Below are 20775 nucleotides of genomic sequence, written 5' to 3' on the forward strand. Positions count from 1 at the left end.
TCAGAGGTTTAGATCCATTTATTTCCATGGAGGAATTCAGAATAAATAATTTGCATGCACATTGAGTGAGCTACTCAAATTCCAAAAAAGAATACATTTAAAAAATAGTACATTTTGAATGTGTCAATATTTTAGCTCCTAATATATTCGTAATCAGACTCTTTGGCAGTGCCCAAAGTTCCGCTAAACTGATTTGATCAACCATGAAATGTCTAACATGGTTTACGGAATGACTTGCCGGCATATTTGGCTGCCGACCCCAACTCCTCCTCAATACGAAGTATCTGGTTGTACTTAGCTAGACGTTCAGATCTGAAACAAAATACTGAAATACATAATTGTTCAATTAACTTTTACGAGGTTATGTAGTTCGATTGTTGCTCATTTGATGACAAACTCCTGACACCATCAAAAAGTAATTTATTCATGTCTTTAGGCACAGGAGTAGTACAGAAATGAATGGTTGACAAGAAGAACAAAATTGAGCGAGATGAATTCGTACACCAATTCAAAGGCAACATATGCATCACTGGTCAACAATCGATTTGGTCTGATTTTCATAAGGCTGTATTGCTGTTTTCATTACTTCATGCTGAATCCGTTACCATTGTGCTAAATCTGTTACCGTTGTACTAAATCTGTTACCATCGTACCAAATCTGTTACCGTCGTACTAAATCTGTTACCGTCACACTAAATCATTTGCTGTTGTGCTTAATCTGTTACCGTTGTACTAAATATGTTACCATCGTACCAAATCTGTTACCGTCGTTCTAAATATGTTACCGTCAAATTAAATCTGTTGCTGTTGTGCTCAATCTGTTACCATCGTACCAATTCTGTTACCGTCGTACTAAATCTGTTGCTGTCGTACTAAATCTGTTACCGTCATACTAAATCATTTGCTGTTGTGCTCAATCTGCTACCGTTGTACTAAATCTGTTACCGTCATACTAAATCTGTTGCTGTTGTGCTCAATCTGTTACCGTTCTACTAAATTTGTTACCATCGTACCAAATCTGTTACCGTCGTACTAAATCTGTTGCTGTCGTACTAAATCTGTTACCATCATACTAAATCATTTGCTGTTGTGCTCAATCTGCCACCGTTGTACTAAATCTGTTACCGTCGTACTAAATATGTTGCTGTTGTGCTCAATCCATTACCGTTCTACTAAATTTGTTACCATCGTACCAAATCTGTTACCGTCGTACTAAATCTGTTACCGTCATAATAAATCTGTTGTTGTTGTGCTCAATCTGTTACCGTTGTACTAAATATGTTACCATTGTACCAAATCTGTAACCGTCGTACTAAATCTGTTACCGTCGTACTAAATATGTTACCGTCAAACTAAATCTGTTGCTGTTGTGCTCAATCTGTTACCATCGTACCAAATCTGTTACCGTTGTACTAAATCTGTTGCTGTTGTGCTCAATCTGTTACCGTTGTACTAAATTTGTTACCATCATAACAAATTTGTTACCGTCGTACTAAATCTGTTACCGTCACACTAAATCTGTTGTTGTTGTGCTCAATCTGTTACCGTTGTACTAAATCTGTTACCATTGTACCAAATATGTTACCGTCATACTAAATCTGTTGCTGTTGTGCTCAATCTGTTATCGTTGTTCTAAACCTGTTATCATCTAACCAAATCTGTTACAGTGTACTAAATGAAAATAATATTTGTATATCTGTTACACCTTAAGATTATACACATGATGAGACTACTAGTCATTGAGGAAGCTAACCCATAGTCTGATCAAGTAGTCAAAAATTGGTGGATGTAAGAATCTTACGACGTATTCTTCATAGTTCAAAAGTCAAGATGAATGAATTCATGTAATGGTTTCAATTGTTACCTCAAAACGAATGTAAAGTTTTCCCATAGAAGGACAGATTACTTCTCACAGATATGAGCCGTCAATTTGGAATGAATAAGATGTTTGTTGTTCAAAAATAACCTGAAGAAGTAGTCAACCTAATCTCTAATTAACATTTTTTTATGAATTAGAACTCTCTAACCTACCTCTTATATACATAATTATGTTCAACTCACACAATTTGAGAATGTCTAAAAAATTTTTCAATAGAAAAATTTACAACAAAAGAGCTAGTTAACTAAATCAGAATTGTGTATATTCTTTATGTAAATTCTAATAAGCTAAATTTTATCTGCTGTGGCTCAAGAGATAGTTGATCATATCATCATCATTTCATTTCAATAGTTTAAAATAGAAATAAAATGAAAGCTATATGAGGATCCAATCTGTATACCTCATATTTTTGAATGTTCATGTTTTGGCATTATCTGAATATGAGAATATAATAACAATGCAAAGGTTATTCAATTAACTTACCTGCACGGTGCCCCAGTTTTGATCTGCCCTGTAGACAATCCCACAACCAGGTCTGCAATGAAGGTGTCTTCAGTTTCACCAGACCTGTGGGAAACCATAGTGCCCCAACCATTAGCTTTGGCCAACAGATGAGCTTTGATCGATTCCGTTACAGTACCGATCTGGTTCACTTTGAGGAGCAAACAATTGCAGGCTTTCTTGTCCACAGCCATCTGGATACGTTTGGGGTTTGTCACAGTAAGATCGTCTCCAACAATTTGAATGGATGTAGCAGCAGTCATGGCAGACCAGGCTGCCCAATCATCTTGGTCGAAGGGATCTTCAATGGAAGTGATGGGGAAGTCTTTGATGAACTCCTGGTACAAGGCAAGAAGTTTTTCAGGGGTCAACCATTTGCTTTTGTCGGATTGGGGGTTCTTGAAGTCCAAGTCGTATTGACCTATAAAGGCAGAATCTGTTCAAGTTCATGTAAGAATAGAAAACGTGTAGATCTAAAATAAACTGTCACTTTAAAATATATGTGAATTGTTTATGAATTTCTATAACGAATAACTTTCTTACCTTCCTTGTAGAATTCAGATGCAGCTACATCCATACCGATTTCGATTTTGCCAGTGTAACCAGCTTTTTCAATGGCTACTTTAATGAGGTCCAAACCATCCTTGTTGTTGAGAATGTTGGGGGCAAAGCCACCTTCATCTCCTACAGCAGTAGCATCTAAACCAAATTTGTCCTTGATGACTTTCTTCAAATGATGGTATACCTCGCTGCCCATTCTCATAGCTTCCGTGAAGGAGGATGCCCCAGTTGGTAAAATCATGAATTCCTAAAATTATCATTATTACTCAAACACAGTAAAATTTCTGTACAAACATTTGATTTATTTCAAAAAGATTTACGACTTTCAGGAAAGTGAATAAATGGATCGAGAAATCCAAGGGACTCTAGACTTCTTGGATGTTCTTGTGATCAGGCGTAAAGATGGTACATTGGGTCAGAGAGTGTAAAGGAAACTAACGTACACATAGACGGGTACCTGAATAAACTCTAACCACCAGTCACAACAAAAGAGAGGGATAATTAAAATGTTAGTTGAATCAGTGAACATGAGTTCAGTGAAAAACAGATTTTATAAATTAATGATTTTTAGTTATGAAGATATTACAAAAGCTACTTCCAGATTATCTAAGTGAGTTTACTACAATTAACTCCCAAATACACAACTACACTACTAGAGGTAATATGTTTCACCTCCCTAATTGTAAAATGGGAAACTCATCGATATTCTATAAAGGACTTGATAAGTTTCCAGTAGTTTATATTACGCAGTAACTTTTCAGGCTGAACTTTTCAATTTATCTTTTATTTTTTTTCAGATTGTCGAAGGTTATAAACCCAAAAACAGTATGAAACATTACCAAAGGTAAAGTTATATAAAAGGTTCTAATTTAGTTGCTTATGTTTGATTTTAGTCACTTTCCTGATTATGTTAATGGGCTTGTTTCATAATTTTTGATTTATAGATCACTTGATAGAAATTTCAAATTGAAAAACAGCGCACTTTGTTTCAGATCTCTCAGTACCGTAGTTTTCCAGTAATTAATTATTAAAAATCGAATGTGGTAGGCCGGTGACGTCACGGGCCTATTCCCGCTTCTTGTTCGATTGACCAATAGGAACAATATAAATAATCAACATTGCCAAATCATAAAATTTACGAACCCTATAATTATCAATTCAATTATGGAAGTGTATATGAACCCGTTGACGTTTCAATTAATGAAAAATTCTCCACATGGAATAAAATGTACACGAAAAATCATGTTTGGAAATAAGTTCTATACTTAAAATCAGTACACAAAGTCGATAGATCACAAAATATTCACCTAAACTATGATTTTATGCATTATTTAATAATATACAGTTATGAAAATCAAAAAATATAGCAAACTGGATTAAGAATCATTTGAATTATTCAATTTATTCTACAATCCTCAATCTGTACAACTGCAATTTATTATAAAAAAAAAGGATTCCCACATACATACCTCTTTCCAGAGATGTGACTTATCTTAGATAAAAGTATTTGAAATACAGATACAAGATACAAAATACGTATTTACATCTTTTATTTGAAATACTTTTTATATTTTTTATTTTGTATCTTATATTTAGATACATATTCCTGGTATCTTAGTATTTTGAAGATACTTTGTTCCCCAAGATACTTTTACTAAAATAAATTTCAGTTTTTCTTTCCGAACGCAACTGAACGCAGCGCGTCGTTTAAACATTTTGTCAATATTGCCGGAAATCAAATGACAGATGGCGACACTATCTTTCTACAAATGTCACCGCCTAAGATTTCACTCCTGTCACTCATTCATATGTTATCAAAAGCCTCAGAATGTGAAATCTGAAATACTGCAGACCTCTGCTAGATGTAATAGAAGAAAACTTAGACGGTTTAAACGGTTTTTGCAGTTGGAACCACCAGCAAACGATGCTATATTAGCCTCAGTGTCCCATCCAATGTTTAAACTGAAATGGGTACCAAAAGTGCGAAAGGAATATGTAAAAGAACTGTCTGAAACTAGAAAGATCAATCGATCTGAAAAATAAAGATCAGAGGCTTTAAACAACATTGAAGGTGATATTTATTATATGTTTCTAGAGGTCTCTGATTCCTCTATTGCTAGTGGCGAAAACACAAGCAGCACCAGTGATTTAGAGACACTCCAGTACCTGAACAATAAATATGCAAATTTTAAGAGCTTAAATGCTTTTCCTACGATAAAAAAAATATTCCTATAATATAACACCTGTTTGCCCAGCTCTGCTCCTGTGGAGCGACTCTTTTCCTTTAGTGGCATGATCATGAGGCCTCATAGAAGGAAGATGAGCGACAATATGTTTGAGGAATTACTTTTACTGAAATCTCAACTAAAAAATAAAGATAAAAAAAATAAAGTTTCAATTTTAATACATATCTTCCTATATTATCGAAAATTGTTTTTTTGAATAAATAAACTTGGCAGTTCAATTAAATGTTGTTTTCTTACAAAAGTATTTTATCTTTGAAAAGTATTTGAAAGACAGGTATTTTGTATCTAGTATTTCAGATACCTTTTTAGAAAATTATTTGTATCTGGTATCTGAAATGCTTTTTTTTAAGTATCTTGCATCTTGTATTTCAGATACAGGGTATCTTATACATCACTGCCTCTTTCTAATATTGCTATTTAATTCAAGCTTTTCAGGCTCGCTTGGGTAATCTGTTGAATCTTCCAAAACTTGAGAGGAAGGTTGAATGAGGTCAAGTATAGACAGAATTGATTGTACTCGAACTGATTCAACAAAAGCTTCAGAGGTAATACCATTAATTCTATAATAAAATTAACTTTAATTTGATTAGATAATTGTAACGGTTGTATTCACACCATGTTGACAACAATAACAACAAAAATGGCGTCTATCAAATTGTACCATCAGATCTATGATTGGATATTACAAGCTTGGCAACTCCGCTCTAGACACGATCAAGTTTATTGGTCAACAGACACGCGGCCAATTTAAATTCTTGCTTTTCAAATTATTCTTGGGACCGATTAGGCTTGATAAGTACAATATACCCCTAACACGATCAGTCTATGAGCAAACCAGTATCATTTTCCATAGCATGAAACAAACCCATTTAGTTGACCAACCACGAGCCGGGGACATTATTCAGTTCTAGTGTGGTCAAAGTTTTTTTACCAATGACTAAAAACTATGAAACTTGTTTCATATATTTCTTCTCACCTGCATAGCCAATTTGTTGCCAGCATGTGATCCACCATTGATCACATTAAAGGCGGGGACCGGAAGAATTATTTCTTTGTTGCCAGCCAAATCAGCAATATGTTTGTACAGAGGAATTCCTTTCTTAGCAGCACCTGCCTTGGCTACGGCTAGAGAAACTCCTAGTATAGCGTTGGCACCAAGTTTAGACTTATTTTCAGTTCCATCCAACTTCAGCATGAACTCGTCTATTTCTTTTTGCTGAGTAACTTCTAGCCCAGCGCTCAAAAGTTCAGGAGCAATGATTTTATTGATATTGTCAATGGCTTTCTGAACTCCTTTGCCATGGTATTCACTTTTGATATTGTCACGTAGCTCTAGGGCTTCATGGACACCTGGGTAATAAAAATATAGCATCAAAATAGATCAATATCATAAATAATAATAAAAAAGATATGAAATAGATTTTATTATCCAAAGAGTTGATCGTACTGACAAAGATATGAAAAATGAGAGTACTTTGGTAAAAAGGTAAAAGTACATTATTACGGGGTAGTACGTAATTATAGTGGTATACCTAAAAAACTCTGCGAACATTGGCCGTACTTCCCCAAAGGACAATATTATAAGAAATATGTGAATATGAGAGAGCAAAGTTCACATTTATTGATTGCTCTAATGTGAATATATTTTTCAACTGCAAAATTGCATAATAACTACTATTGAGTACTTATGATGCACTGTTTGGATCCTTTGGTGTAGTAATGAATATTACTGGAGGTTTTTCCCAACACCAAATCGTTATTTTTAACACCTTGACTCGTGTTTTGATCACCAAGTGATCATCTTCAAGAGGGAGAATAAACTGGAAAACTTGCGAAGCTAACCCTATTTATGCTATACAGGTATACCATACAGGTATACCACACTTTTGGTGTCTTAAATTAATTTTGTAAAATTAATAGACAATTTGCCTTATCTATTAATTTTACAAAATTGTAAAATTAATTTAAGACACCAAAGGTGTGGTATACCTGTATGGTATATCTGTATAGCATAAATAGGGTTAGCTTCGCAAGTTTTCTAGTTTATTCTTCCTCTTGAAGATGATCACTTGGTGATCAAAACACGTGTCGAGGTGTTAAAAATAACGATTTGGTGTTGGGAAAAAACTCCATTAATATTTTCTATTGAGTCTCTTATACATCTGATCAACATGCATATTCCACTTCAAATTTCATTCTAAATATGTGCCCAGAAACGTATATGTATGTTATTCACTACGAAAAAGCTACTGTGAAAGCAAAACATGTCATGATATTTTTCAAAACAAAGTTTGTGAAGATCAAATCGTTCGGTGTAGTTTGTGATTGAAATTTTGTTTGCAATTTACAATTGAATAAACAATTAAATATATTGTGGACTACAATTTGCTACATAATTAAAGAGAAATGTTAACATACCAGTACTGGCACCAGAAGGGACAGCAGCTCGGAAAAGTCCCAAATCGGTGACCAGGTCAACTTCCACAGTTGGATTTCCCCGTGAGTCGAAAATATTACGGGCCAAAACGCTTTTGATAGGCATCTCTGTGCAAGTTCTAAAAAATCGAAATATTGTCAGAGGAGGCATTTTCAATATAAAAAATCTACGAAATTTATAAGCAAATTATGAAATTGGCATAAGTAAATTAGAGGTTAGGTAATATCTCTGATAAAAAAGTTGAAAACTATAAAAATCCTTTCATAGGTTTCTGACATAGCAGGGCACACTACTGTTTTAGTGAGATTCTATCATTTCTCAAATATACCACTTGATTAATATTCAGAAATTTTGAGAAGTTATACGAATGAATATTTTTAGTTTGTATGGCTTTCAAAAACTCACTTTTTCTTAAAAACTCAAATATGCCACTTTACCAGCTCACCGGCACGAATGAAAATGTCAAAATTTCTAAGCTGAATCACAGAATAGTCACCTTTTCGACCTTGTGAAGGTCATATAGAGGTCGAATTTAAAGACCAATTCGCAAGATTGTTGATACATTTTTAATAGATTTCACTGAACACACAGAAGTTTGAATGTGCACGCTCGCGTCCTATAATTTTGACAATAGCTTTCATATATTAATAACGTCAAAAGTGTCAAATAGCTAACCTCAAATTAATGATGGCAATAATAGTAAAGGAAAATATTCAATTTAATCAGATGTGAAAATAATAAATATGAATTCTGAAAAAGGTGCGGAAAAGGAACACGTTCTTTCGAAACGTTTAAGCAAAATAATCCAGACAAGAATTGAAAATGATCGAGTAAAGTTTTCACAATATATTCATATTTCTTTAATATATAGTGAGTGATTTTTTTTTTAGGAAACACTGGAAGCACTAAAACAACTTTCCACATTTTATTCAGAAAATACGCTTCAGGCTCGCAGGAACTTGAGAAGTCAAATTGAGAAGCGTAGTTTGGATATCAACAAGGAATTTTTATCATCATTTCTTGAAGTGAAGCAATCTTTTGATTCTGTTTATAGTGATGTAGCAGAAATGAGTGAATCTATCAAGGAAATGACTAAACGCTTGCAAAACTCTAAAACACAAACTAAACAACTGTTGCAACAAACAAGTGCTTTGCAACGTGAAAGGTTCATGACTAATTCATAAACCAAACTTTTAATTTATATTTTACTTTTACTTCAATAATGTGGATTAAAATTGTTAAATTGGGTTTACCATTGCTAAAGAAAAGGTAGCGCAAATTTAGCAGGCAAAAATTTATGTGTTTTGTTTAAAACAAATTTGAAAAGTAATTTGGAATCTTGAAGTAAAAGTTTGGTGTATGGATGAGGAATCAATTCTCAAATCATCAGTTATTAATATTTTTTCATTGATAGCTCCAAATATTCGAAAATCAATAACACTTATATATCTTTGTTACAGGGAGCAAAGTATTGCTCAACAAAATATTTTGAAATCACTTTTGAGCAAGTTTCAACTTTCACCAGAAGATCTACTGGTTTTACAAGGAAACAAAAAAGATATTCTGATAACTCACGAAATTTTCTCTGTCTTGGATAAAGTTCAAAAAATTCATAGTGACTGCAAAATTTTAATGCAATCGGGGCTACAAACCTTGGCATTAGATATAATGGAACAAATGACTCTATATCAGGTAAATGTAATTGATATATCTAGGTTATATTCTTCACAAATGTATCTATCATTAATCAATATATACTTGTGGAATATAAAAATGGATTATTTTGGCACTTGTTTCGATATGTTTGCTCGATAAACGAAATTGTATTTGATAACAAAAAAAAAGATGAATGTTATTAGGTGGTGGGAAATCATGAAAAATGAGAATTAGAACTTCCTATGTTTTTATACCACTTGCAAACATTTTTATGCCACTGTCAATACTTCAAGTGTTTTTGAGCTTTTGATTCCATTTTTCACACAAAATTTTATGCAAATTCTTTATTCCATTTTTTTATAGCAGAAAATCGCCCCAAACACGCAAAATACTTTTATACCTCTCACTTACAATCTGAACATGGTAAACAACTGAAACCTATGAACATATGATGAAGAGGAGTGTGCTAACATAAAAAAATAAAATATCGCTAATTGAATGTACGTAGCGAAATTTGAACATTCCTTTTTTTTAACAGTCCATGTGTATTGCCAAATCTTCTCTGATATCAGTGACAATGTGATGAATTCGAGGAAATAATAATAGAGGGAGACGTTTATCAGATAATTTAATTCAGCTTGTAGATTCCTTATTTCCATTTGTTTATCCAGAATAGCTATATTTGAGGATGGTCCCATCATTTCCAAAGTATTATTACATAAATTTGAAGGAGTATATTTTTTAGGAATATTAATTTTTGGGGAAGAAAGTTTTTGGTTTTCTACTTTTCCATCTTTGGAAGATTCTCACATTTTTTTTGTATAAAAATGGGGAAGTAGAAAGCCAAAACCTTTTTGTTTTCACCAAATATTATTGATTCTTTCATATCCAACAACAAATCTTGATGCCATTTCTTCATTTTCCTATATGAACTTTTTTTCCAACAGAACCAAATATTTTTTGGCTCCTGCCCATGCATCATGCGTTTTGAAGTCTATTACATTTTTCTGCATCAGTGTATGCCACTTCATTTTTTTTTTAATTTATATGCATGTTTTTGACCCTGAGTTTGGCACATTTCATTCTGATTTCATGACAATGATCACTTTTAAATAACAACTGTCTTGGTTTAGTAGACAACAAAAATGTTCCATAATTTCTTTTTTAAGCTGGGTGTGTACTCATATCCAATTTGAAAACTTCCCGAGATTTTTGCAAAATGATAGGAAAACACCTTGAATAATTTCTTACACTGGATGTAGCTAAATCTTATGGTTCTCTTGACTTTCAATCAAAGGGTGTTTTAGGAAGCTCTTGAACCATTTTTTGCCAGATCAATAACACTTGTGTCAATACTTTGTTACATTTAATTCTTAGTAATGAGAAAACTTTGCTACACCATAGATTTTGTACAAGTTACCAGTGTATTCTTGATTTTTTCTTGATTGGTGTTTTCCCTCTAACCTTACTGAAGAGTGTTTTTAATTGAAACTCCAAATGATGATGTGTTGGGCTGAAAAAAATAATGTTCAGAATAAATATGAATAAATAAGTTCTGCAATATGTTTTTTTCTTGTAGGAAGGTGCATTAGAGAGATTGTACAGATGGACTCAGAATCATTGTAGGAATGTGGAAAATCAAGATTTGACAGAGTTGATAACTGAATCTATGCGTAGACTTGAAGATAGGCCAGTTTTATTCAAGTAAAGACTTTAATTGTTCCCTAATCAAATTTTAAGAAAATTAGAAAATAATTTTTGAAGAGCTCTTGCAGGATTATATGTGAATATATATAGTTTGACATATAACAAAATATTTACATTAGCGTTAGTATAAGTTCAACTTTCATTTTCCAGATTTATACATGGTAATTCAAAATTTCAAATAAATACAACTTCACATATACTTCTCATTCGTACTTTCTTCTTATTATATATTCACTCTCGATATGCTTTTTCAAATGATCTGATGGTGATGATTTTTCAGATATGTTATTGATGAGTATTGCATTGGCAGAAGAAGTAAAATAACAGATGAATTCGTCAATGCTTTGACCAGAGGTGGTCCGTCTGGCAACCCAGCTCCCATCGAAATGAGAGCCCATGATTCACAAATTTATGTTACTGATATGCTGGTGTGGTTAAATAAAGCGATAGTTATTGAGAAGCAGAATTTGTGTTTGCTGCTGAAAAAATGCCGTGATTCAGGTGATTGTATTCCATTTTATTATACGTTTTGTGGAAAATAATTATAGATTGTGAACAAAATTACTCCAATATTGATAAAATTTACCACATGCTTATCAAGTGTCTAATACAAATTTGAGTCAATGGAAATAATTTATCTCTAGGGCCATTACGTTAAAGATTTACTTTCGAGAGTTGAATTCTTCGAATGGAAAATGCTGTACCTAAATTTATCAATCAACTCGTAACTGTTTCTCTCCTTTTTTTTGAAATTTTGTCAATAATACGAAAATAAAAACTTTTCATCTGTGATTTACTTCTGCCAAGCTTACTTTTTATTTTTCCTAGAGGTGTTTTAAGTATTATTTCAATTTTTACATAACTCTTCAATGAAGACGATAAAAATAATTGATTCAACATAATTGTATTTTCTCTTCATGAGCCATCAATCTCGAAGAGCTTATGCTAAAAAATATGCATTGAGTGCAATTTTCATCGACCTGAGTTTTTAATGGAACATGCAAATTGATAGACAGATAATAGATTAATAATTTATTTTCACAGAGTATATGTAAACAAATATGATCAATGCAGAACCCTTGTCTGAGAAACACGTCAATAATAAAGGAAAATTGTCACGACATATCAAAGGCATAAAATAATCGAGAAAACTTTAAGATATGTTTTGATGAAGTACTGTGCTAATAACAATATATGGCACAAAAAAAATTAAAATATAATTTTTGTCAACTTTTGGGATGAATAAATTCCTCAATAATGTAAGGCTCTAGATTACTTAAACATTTTTTAACTGATTTCAGGAATGTGCTAGTAGCTTCATTATTTCTTATATCCTTCCGAAGACTATTGAAAAATTTCATAGAACATTAAATGGTAAAACACTCATAAATGTATATTTTATGGATAAAAAATTGTTTTTATTTCTTGTTCTATAGGCTTGACTCGTACGATCTGGTTTGGTGAATCAAAAATTTTATTGATTCAAAGATATAAATTGTCTGATGCACGTTTTATCATTGTATCATAAAGTATGCTTGGCTTGGCAACAGTTTTACCAGTGGAAAGCGATATTAAAATGTGTTTTAATATCCCTGGTCTTGTTATCTGTCTCTTCTTCATGTATGCCCTATGTTCATTCATATATGTGGTTTACTTAGGAATCTTGATGCTTACCAATGTCACTTTGGCAACATAAAACTCATTTTGAATAATGAGAAATGAAACTTTCTATGTTTTTTACCACTTTTATTTGTAACTAACGTTACTGCAGTTTCGTCCTATAAGGACATCTTCAAACGGATACAATAAACATCCGAAAGTTTTATTTCTCATTTATCATGATGATCTCCTACCACGTATGTACATTGCTTATGTAATCACACCAAATATATTTTTTAAGAATGTCGAAGTTATCTATAAAAAATTATGTTTATATTTTTTATATTCAAAATATTTCATGTGAATAGATAAATATGTTCCTATTTATGATGGTTTCAGTTATTGGAGAGCTAGCAAACCATTGTTTTTTATTATTTTTCTGTCATTATTTTAATACAGGTTCACAGGACGACCTGTTTCAACTGACCGGGCTCGTTTTAACCATATCATTGTTTAATTCATATTCATGTTATTACTACCTCATATATGGTTAACAAATGTCGTTATTATTGTTATTATTATATTCATGCATAGAATTGTCAATGGCTTTATATTCTGAAAAAAGTAAAACTTTGTGCTCTGTGAATTCTGGAAGGAACAAAAATAGTGTCATTTTCAAAATTCTTTTTTTTTTTTTGAACGATTAGTGTCAAAATGAACCAATTTTTGGGATTTTAAAATCAGCAAATCGTTACTATTCTAGCCTGGAATTATTCGTTTCATTTTTTTATCATGTTTTGAACAACTTGTTGAAAATTTATGATGTACAAGGTGTTTATTAAACATGTGGCATAAAATTAAGGGACTATTCCTTGGACTATTCTAAGGTTAGTTTGTCCTTTGATGCTTTTTCATGGGGCGCTTTGTTTTCGAAGATATGGGACGAAAAAGAATTTCGACAATTACAATTTTGGTCATTTTAAAATTATCAATGTACTCGAAATAAAAGTATAGTGTATTACACTAGACCTACCAAGTAATAAAAAATCTGTTGATACCTATCAACAACATTCCGATTTCTACAAACTGCTGCAAACATTCAATTTAAATAGTAACTCTTGTAAATGATTATTTGTATGTGTTGAATAGGTTGAAACTGATTGACTGTGTTTTCTATGTTTAATATTTAAAGTCTTGTTAGTGAAGTCCTCTATCACGAATGGCTATAGTAACGCACAGATGGCTCACATGCATTTCATTTATGGACTTGCTGATGGTAATTCATTGGAAGCTAGGCGGTTATATAGTGAACGATTTCCTAATCGTAATGTGCCTAATAGAAAAACCTTCCAAAGTATACATCAACGACTTCGTGAAACAGGGGCATTGAACCGAAATGGAGGAACAGAAAGACCAATGACAGTAAGAACGGTAGAAGTAAAAGAGAATGTGCTGGCCTTGATAAAAGAGGATCCAGATACCTCTACTCAAAAAATTGCAAATACTTCAAAAGTAAGTAACGGGACGATTTGGAACATTCTTAGAGGCTATTTGTTGTACCCATACCATATACAACGAGTTCAGGCACTTCTTCCTGCAGATTTTCTTTTTCGTATTGCATTCTATCGATGGCTTTTGCGCACATTGTTTCAAATCCCTCAACCACTGACGCTCATTCCTTTTACCAATGAAGCCAGTTTCTCAAGAAATGCCATAAGTAAATGCCCATGTTTGTGCTGAAGAAAATCCACATGAGGTGCTTGAAGATCGCTTTCAACATCAGTTCTCGTTAAACGTTTGGGTGGAAATTGTAGGAGACTTTCTAATTGAACCGATATTTCTGCCAGGAAGACTTGCCGGTGAGGAATATCGCAACTTTTTGGAACAAACGCTACATCAGTTTCTGGAGGATGTACCATTGGTTGCAAGAAATGCAATGTGGTTTATGCACGATGGTGCACCAGCACATTTAGTATATTGGTTCGAGAGTTTTTAACAGTAACACACGGAGATCGCTGGATTGGTCAAGGTGGACCACACTTATGGCCTGCTCGATCACCGGACTTGATTCTCCTGGATTATTTCCTATGTGGCCACCTAAAGTTATTAGTTTATGCTCCAGTGGTAGATTTGAGTAATCGGATAATTGCTAGGTGTAACGCCATCAGAAACGATCCTGGTGTTTTTGAAAGAGTTCGGCGGGAGTTGATGAGGAGAATATTGGATTCTTGCATCCGACCGGGGGGTAGTCATTTTCAACAGTTCAACATTAGATGTATATTTTGATAATAAATTGTTATTGTCGAAATTATTTTTTGCTCCATATCTTCGAAACAAAGTGACCCATCAAAAATCATCAAAGGACAAAATATCCTTAGAATAGTCCCTCGAGTTTTATCACATATTCAATAAACACCCTGTATAATAATGAATAAATGAACAAACATCAATAAACAATCGATCCTAACTTTCGAATCCATAAGTTTATTCACAAAATACATTTCAAATACCTACCATAAAGATTTTTGCATGCTTTTCATCTAAAAATGTTTATTGTATGTAACTTGTAAAGAAGTAAAGATGAACAAATCCTTTTGCATTTATATTTATTTGTGCATCGATCGAGAGTTAACAAGAAATTTGAAAAAAGTATAGTCTCATTTCGGCGAGTTCAACAAATCACTTGCTTTCAACATATCATATTTTTTCAGGAACTGACGCTTTGATAAAAGACTCATTAGCCATAATTTGTGAAGGAATTTGTCAGCCGTTGAAGATGAGAATAGAGAAAATATTGATTGTGCCTACTCAAGCTTCTATCCTTTATTCCATCGTTAACCTATTGAGATATTACAAGAAATGTATTTGCAAGGTAGACAGTTCATACCACAAGGAATTCAACATCGATAATGGCAATTTTCTCATTGTAGCTCGTCGGTACTGGACTAGTAGAAGAGACATTGACTGATTTGCAAGAACGGAGCGAAAAGGCCTTTTTCTCAACTCTTCAGCAACAAGTAGATAAAAAACTGGTCCGGGTTGAGGCTCCACCTAGAGACTTGTCACCTACCTTAGCAATAACAAATTTGCTTGCTACTTTGAGAGATATGCTCTCAACTTCCAATATGAGTGAAGGCAGAGAGGGAGATATGATGAAGGTAACTAACTTCTTTAGTATTTATTCAAACAGTGTGTTTCACTTCAGTTCCAACCGCCTGTATATCTTTTTCATTTGAAGTCGTATTCAAAAACTCTCTTCTTTTATGAAGAGTTTTCAGAGAAATACTTGATGAACTTTTTTGAACAAGTTGTATCTTACTCTGATAAAAAATGAACACGATTTTCCAAAACAAGCAATGGGCATTTTTTATCGAAAAAATTTATTAGAAAAAGTTGTTTAAAATCTTCCCAAATTTTTCTTTTATTATGTATAGTTTATAAAGATGTAATTGCCTGTAAACAACTACTTTTCTTTTGAACAAATCATAGCTCATTGACTAAATGTAGCTTCATTACTGAACATAATATCCTATCATTCACCTTGTAACCAACAGCAGTAATTTTGTATCTTTTTCTCATTGCCATGTTAATATTGTGGCTTAAACAGGTTCAATTTTTGTTTTTTCAAACAACGTCATATTCTGTTTTTATCCAAATTCAAATCATTGGACATATTCCTTATACTACATCGTGGATTATTGCTGTTAATATTTCATTGTCAATAGCGTTATCAGTTTTCAGTAATAATAATAAACGCCTTTTTATTGTTATTCGAGCTCACTTGGCCACTTTTTTCATAATTCACAAAGCTAGTTTCCTTGAAAAGCTTATCTACTGCAAATACCTTGTACCTGAAATGCCTCTACTATTAAGATTTCTTCTGTTGATGCATATTTACTGAATATAAGAAAAGAACTGACAGTTGAATGATTATAAACAAACCTCAGTTCAATTGTTTTCAGGTTATTTTCGACATAACTTTAAAGTTAAAATACAATAGATATTGGTTACAATTTCACTTATTATCACTATTACTTCTTACCTTCGTGAGAGGAATTCTTATTCCATCTACCGTTGCTTCAGCTTGCATAAATCTTAATACGTTGTCCACAATTTCTCTGCATTGTCCACTGAGAACCTTGTTTACAATTTCTCTGCTTTATCCGCTGAGAACCTTGTTTTTCAGTTTACTATTGAAAGGCATTTTCGAAGACAACAAAGAACCTAGTTCACCGCACAGAATAATTTCTCCACTTACTGTACCAGCACGATGTTTACTACACGAGTTCCTCGATGCTAATGAGCTCTCGCTCAACTTCGCCGGCTTATCTACTGCGCATTCAATATTCACAGGCCCAGCTAGATTTGCCAAGCTGTAATTAGGATTTTCTGTTCTGGATGACATGATCTATTCCTATCTCAAATCATGACTATAAGATCTGTGGAGTTATTCTACCAGCAATTTTCAGAAGCCTCCAGGAGACTTGTGCAAGCCAAGAACTAACCCGAGGGTCTCATATTTTAGCTTGTGACCTCAAACATTTCCAAAGTCCCACAACTTTGAATAAAAACATTCATAGCCCTTTCACCTGCAGTAGAATCCTTCCGGATTCAAACAACAATAACTTCATTTTTCAAACTTCTCGGTTAATTTAACAGTAAGGAAGAATCACTAAATACATTTTTGGGTGAAGAGGTAGGTCAGTTTGTGTCTGAAAGTTACTTCTTTGCATGATCTACACATTCATGTATAGAATTTCAAATTGATTACTTCCTTCCTTTCTTTGAAAGATTCATCCCTTTTTTTGTATCAGATGGAGTAGTAGAAAGCCAAAAAACTTTCTTTCCCAAAAAAATTAATCACTCCTAAAAATATAACCCCTTCAATTCAAAAAACAAATGTTTCGAAACCATCTTACTCTATTATTTCTTCTGAATTATCTTTATGAAAGATTACTTTGATTATATATTCTCCATCGCAAGATAATCCACTTATTAATAATAAATAATATTGTTATCAATCATTTCAGATAACACACTGTATATTAGAACCACTTCTCAGAGCTGTAAATGAGCAGGCATCACGTTTGCCTCCTACAGACATGGCCGTTTATATGTTGAACTGCATGTACGAGATTTACACCTGTTTGTCATTATATGAATTCATGGATGAACGACTGGAACGTCTCGAAGCTCAATCTGATGCTCAAACTGATACTTTGACATCTGAACAAGCTAGTTCTCTGGTAGCGAATCTGAACCTGGGTCCCATTTATACAATTTTGCAGGATCGAAGCCACGGTCCTCTTTCTGCGGTACCTGGTATGGAACCGAGTAATCTCAGGAATTTTTTGGTGAGTACATTCTTAGAAGTAATGATTTTTTTATTCTAAGATACTGTGCAGGTCAAAATTCTGAAGTTGAATGAAAAACGGTAAAATATGGCTTGTTGGATCATTTTTGAAGCTCTCCAGCTTCAAAAATCAACACCATCAACACTGGTGTTCTGATGTCACCTTCAGCTCTTCATTAGTGCTAAGTTCGAGTAGCTTCTTTTGTAATATAACATTCTCGACAAGTTGTACTGAATATGGAATTTGCAAGTTTCTACATGTAACAGTCGCTGAACTCCTTAAAATATAATCTGCCTACATTGATAGGTAAAGTCAAGCCACCATTTAAGTTCTTCACAATTGAAAGCAGTTAAATTTTCGTGGATCGCTGCTTACGAATTGTGAACACCCATTTTTTGGTCACGCCAAAGTAGGCCCCCGTTGAGACTCCTTCTGTGGGTCCATCTGGACCACTTTGGGAATCACTGATTCAAGTGAAATGTTTGATTGATTGACCATATTCCACCATCTTTTTGAGTAACTATATGAAGTAAACATTTAAATATCCACCTTGTGTACTAAGTTTTTTCATTGACCTAAATATATTTTAGGAAAAACTGGACTATCTCACCGCACATCCAGACAGCATTTTACTTCCTCAGATCAACCTTTTGACCTCGTCGAAGCATAAAAAAGCAGTCCAAAAAAGATCATTTGATGTTCTCTTGGCAATTTATAAACAACTTTATCAGGCAGTCCATGATCCGGTTAACAACTATGAAAACCCTCAACTTATATTCCATAAATCTCCAGAAGAACTGGAGAAAGTTTTATTGTGAATTGTAAATCTGTAAATATATAAAGGTATATATTGAAGAATGGTTGACCATCTGTTAGTATTTTTTCTTAATTTTCCACTCAAGTATGACTTTCATTATTTATTTATTTATACAAACTGCACCAGTAATATTCATCATTAGTTCCTGTCGAATTTTTGGAACTAAAGTTTTTTAATTTGAATGTAACTAATACAGTGCAAACATAAAGTCTCCTAATTTTAATTTTTGAATGGGCAAGATATCAAAGTTGAATGAAATTTACATAAATTTTTTTAATTTTTAGTACTTTTTGATAGTAAAGACTATAGCGTTGTAACACTTAGTGTTGAGAGGGCGCTGCCAACTTTTTTCTCTCTAGTTATTAGCTGTTTATTTATTTATTTATTTACGGAATGTCCTTTACAGCATTGTACAAGTTAATATAAAGTTTGCGATCCTGAATATGTATACCTACAAAACATAATTTCACTACAGAGAAAAGTTATATACATTAATTTTAAATTGTGGTCTTATAAAATATAAACATAAAAAGAATAAAAATAAAATATATAGATAAATACATAAATACATATAAAATATTCATTCACTGCACAATTAATATACTCTCAAGAGAATAAGGAGATCACTCATTCAAACAGCATCATAAGGCCAAGTGTATGTCTTTATCTTTTATATTTTTTAATTCTAGTCTGAAAGTAGAATAAGGTATGCCGAAGTAGTTCAAATCTACTTTATTTGCATTCCTTACCATTGTTGATAAAGGGCTGTGGAATCCATAGTTACGGTAATGGTGTTCATTACGAAAGGTGTCATTTGACCTAGTACCAGAGGTATTAATTTTAAAATCAATGTGAGACAAGAAATCTGGTGAATAAACTTCACCAGCTAGCAACTTGAACAAAAAGCATAAGCCAATTTCTATTCATCTGTTCACCAGAGTAGTTATGTTCAAAGATAAACATAGGGCTGGATAATCATAGTCATAATTGTCTACAGTCATAACTTGTATGCAGAAGATCCTAAAAATATGTGTTGAACCGTTTCCAGCATATTAATATAAGCTTGATAGTGAGGGTTCCATACCACCGACGCATATTCCAAGATTGAACGGACAAATGCACAGTAGAGAACTTTAAAGGCATTGACTGAAAGGTCTCTGGATACTCTCTTGATGTAACCTAGCACCTTGCGTGCTTTCAGGGAGATCATTATAATGTGTTGAGAAAACGATAAACCCCCATCCAATAAAACCCCCAAGTCTTTTATTTGAGATACCCGTTCTAGGTCTAACGAATTGATAGAGCATGAAAAGTCCATTGAAGTATGATTTCTATTGTAATTTATAAAGAAGCATTTATCGAGGTTTAGATCCATTCCATTGGAATTGCACCAGTGTACAACATTATTGATATCACTCTGAAGTTGATGACAATTGATTTCATTTTCGATAACTTTAAATATTTTTAAATCGTCAGCAAATAGTAGAATTTGAGAATACTCAATACTTAGGGCAATGTCATTGACAAATAGGTTGAAAAGTAGGGGGCTACAGTGACTTCCCTGGGGAACCCCAGAATGAACTTCAATACTATCTGAAGTGTAATTGCCAATTTTAACCCATTGATACCTACCCGTTAAGAAGCTATGGAGCCAGTTCAGTAGATTGCCAGTGATGCCTTATGCCTCCAGTTTAGTAATTAATAGTTCATGATTTATTCTATCAAATGCCTTCGAGAAGTCAGTGTATATAGAGTGAACCTGACACCCCCTTTTGAAAGCATTTAAGATTGTATTTTGAAAAGTTAGGAAGCTGGTGACTGTGGATCTCCCCTTGCTAAATCCATGCTGCTGATCAATAACTAAACTTTTACACTCCCATGATAGATAATCTGTGACAAAAGAGTCCAGCATTTTAGGCAAGCAAGACTGTAAACAAATACCCCTATAATTTGAAATATCCTCAATGCAACCTTTTTTGAAGATTGGTCTTATAAAGCTATATTTCCAAAAATCTGGA

The 20775-nt window shown here is 33.2% G+C and overlaps 2 protein-coding genes across 3 annotated transcripts; one reads left to right on the forward strand and one right to left on the reverse strand.

The window, feature by feature from the left end:
• LOC111511105 (alpha-enolase) lies at positions 1-8172 on the reverse strand. The gene is made up of 6 exons (XM_023167108.2): positions 8030-8172; positions 7606-7742; positions 6164-6537; positions 2924-3188; positions 2363-2801; positions 1-312 (listed from the first exon to the last, which is right to left on the reverse strand). The coding sequence occupies exons 2-6, from the start codon at positions 7727-7729 to the stop codon at positions 213-215; spliced, it is 1302 nt and encodes a 433-aa protein (XP_023022876.2). The 5' UTR covers positions 7730-7742; positions 8030-8172; the 3' UTR covers positions 1-212.
• An 88-nt stretch (positions 8173-8260) lies between these two features.
• Cog6 (conserved oligomeric Golgi complex subunit 6) lies at positions 8261-18810 on the forward strand. 2 transcript variants are annotated; one of them, XM_023167107.2, is made up of 9 exons: positions 8261-8454; positions 8515-8789; positions 9085-9316; positions 10860-10984; positions 11268-11488; positions 15298-15458; positions 15517-15744; positions 17617-17940; positions 18531-18810. In XM_023167107.2, exons 1-9 carry the CDS (start codon positions 8368-8370, stop codon positions 18756-18758), a joined length of 1881 nt encoding a protein of 626 aa, XP_023022875.2. In that variant the 5' UTR covers positions 8261-8367; the 3' UTR covers positions 18759-18810. The 2 variants fall into 2 exon arrangements, with proteins under 2 accessions (XP_023022875.2, XP_074029926.1); XM_074173825.1 differs by having other exon boundaries at positions 8278-8383.
• The last annotated feature ends 1965 nt before the right edge of the window (positions 18811-20775 follow it).

Source organism: Leptinotarsa decemlineata, unplaced genomic scaffold (assembly GCF_025532065.1).
Source record: "Leptinotarsa decemlineata unplaced genomic scaffold, Ldec_3_MD MMD2_P_RNA_scaffold_12, whole genome shotgun sequence".
NCBI classification, from domain to species: domain Eukaryota; kingdom Metazoa; phylum Arthropoda; class Insecta; order Coleoptera; family Chrysomelidae; genus Leptinotarsa; species Leptinotarsa decemlineata.

Bases quoted from the DNA above. Each gene is read 5' to 3' on its own strand.
- Cog6 (XM_023167107.2), top strand. From the start codon at position 8,368: ATGAATTCTGAAAAAGGTGCGGAAAAGGAACACGTTCTTTCGAAACGT. The intron at 8,455-8,514 runs GTAAAGTTTTCA...TTTTTTTTTTAG, and splicing joins CAAGAATTGAAAATGATCGA to GAAACACTGGAAGCACTAAA. The intron at 9,317-10,859 runs GTAAATGTAATT...TTTTTCTTGTAG, and splicing joins AACAAATGACTCTATATCAG to GAAGGTGCATTAGAGAGATT.
- LOC111511105 (XM_023167108.2), bottom strand. From the start codon at position 7,729: ATGCCTATCAAAAGCGTTTTGGCCCGTAATATTTTCGACTCACGGGGA. The intron at 6,538-7,605 runs GTATGTTAACAT...TTTATTACCCAG, and splicing joins CCCTTCTGGTGCCAGTACTG to GTGTCCATGAAGCCCTAGAG. The intron at 2,802-2,923 runs GTAAGAAAGTTA...CTGCCTTTATAG, and splicing joins ATCTGAATTCTACAAGGAAG to GTCAATACGACTTGGACTTC.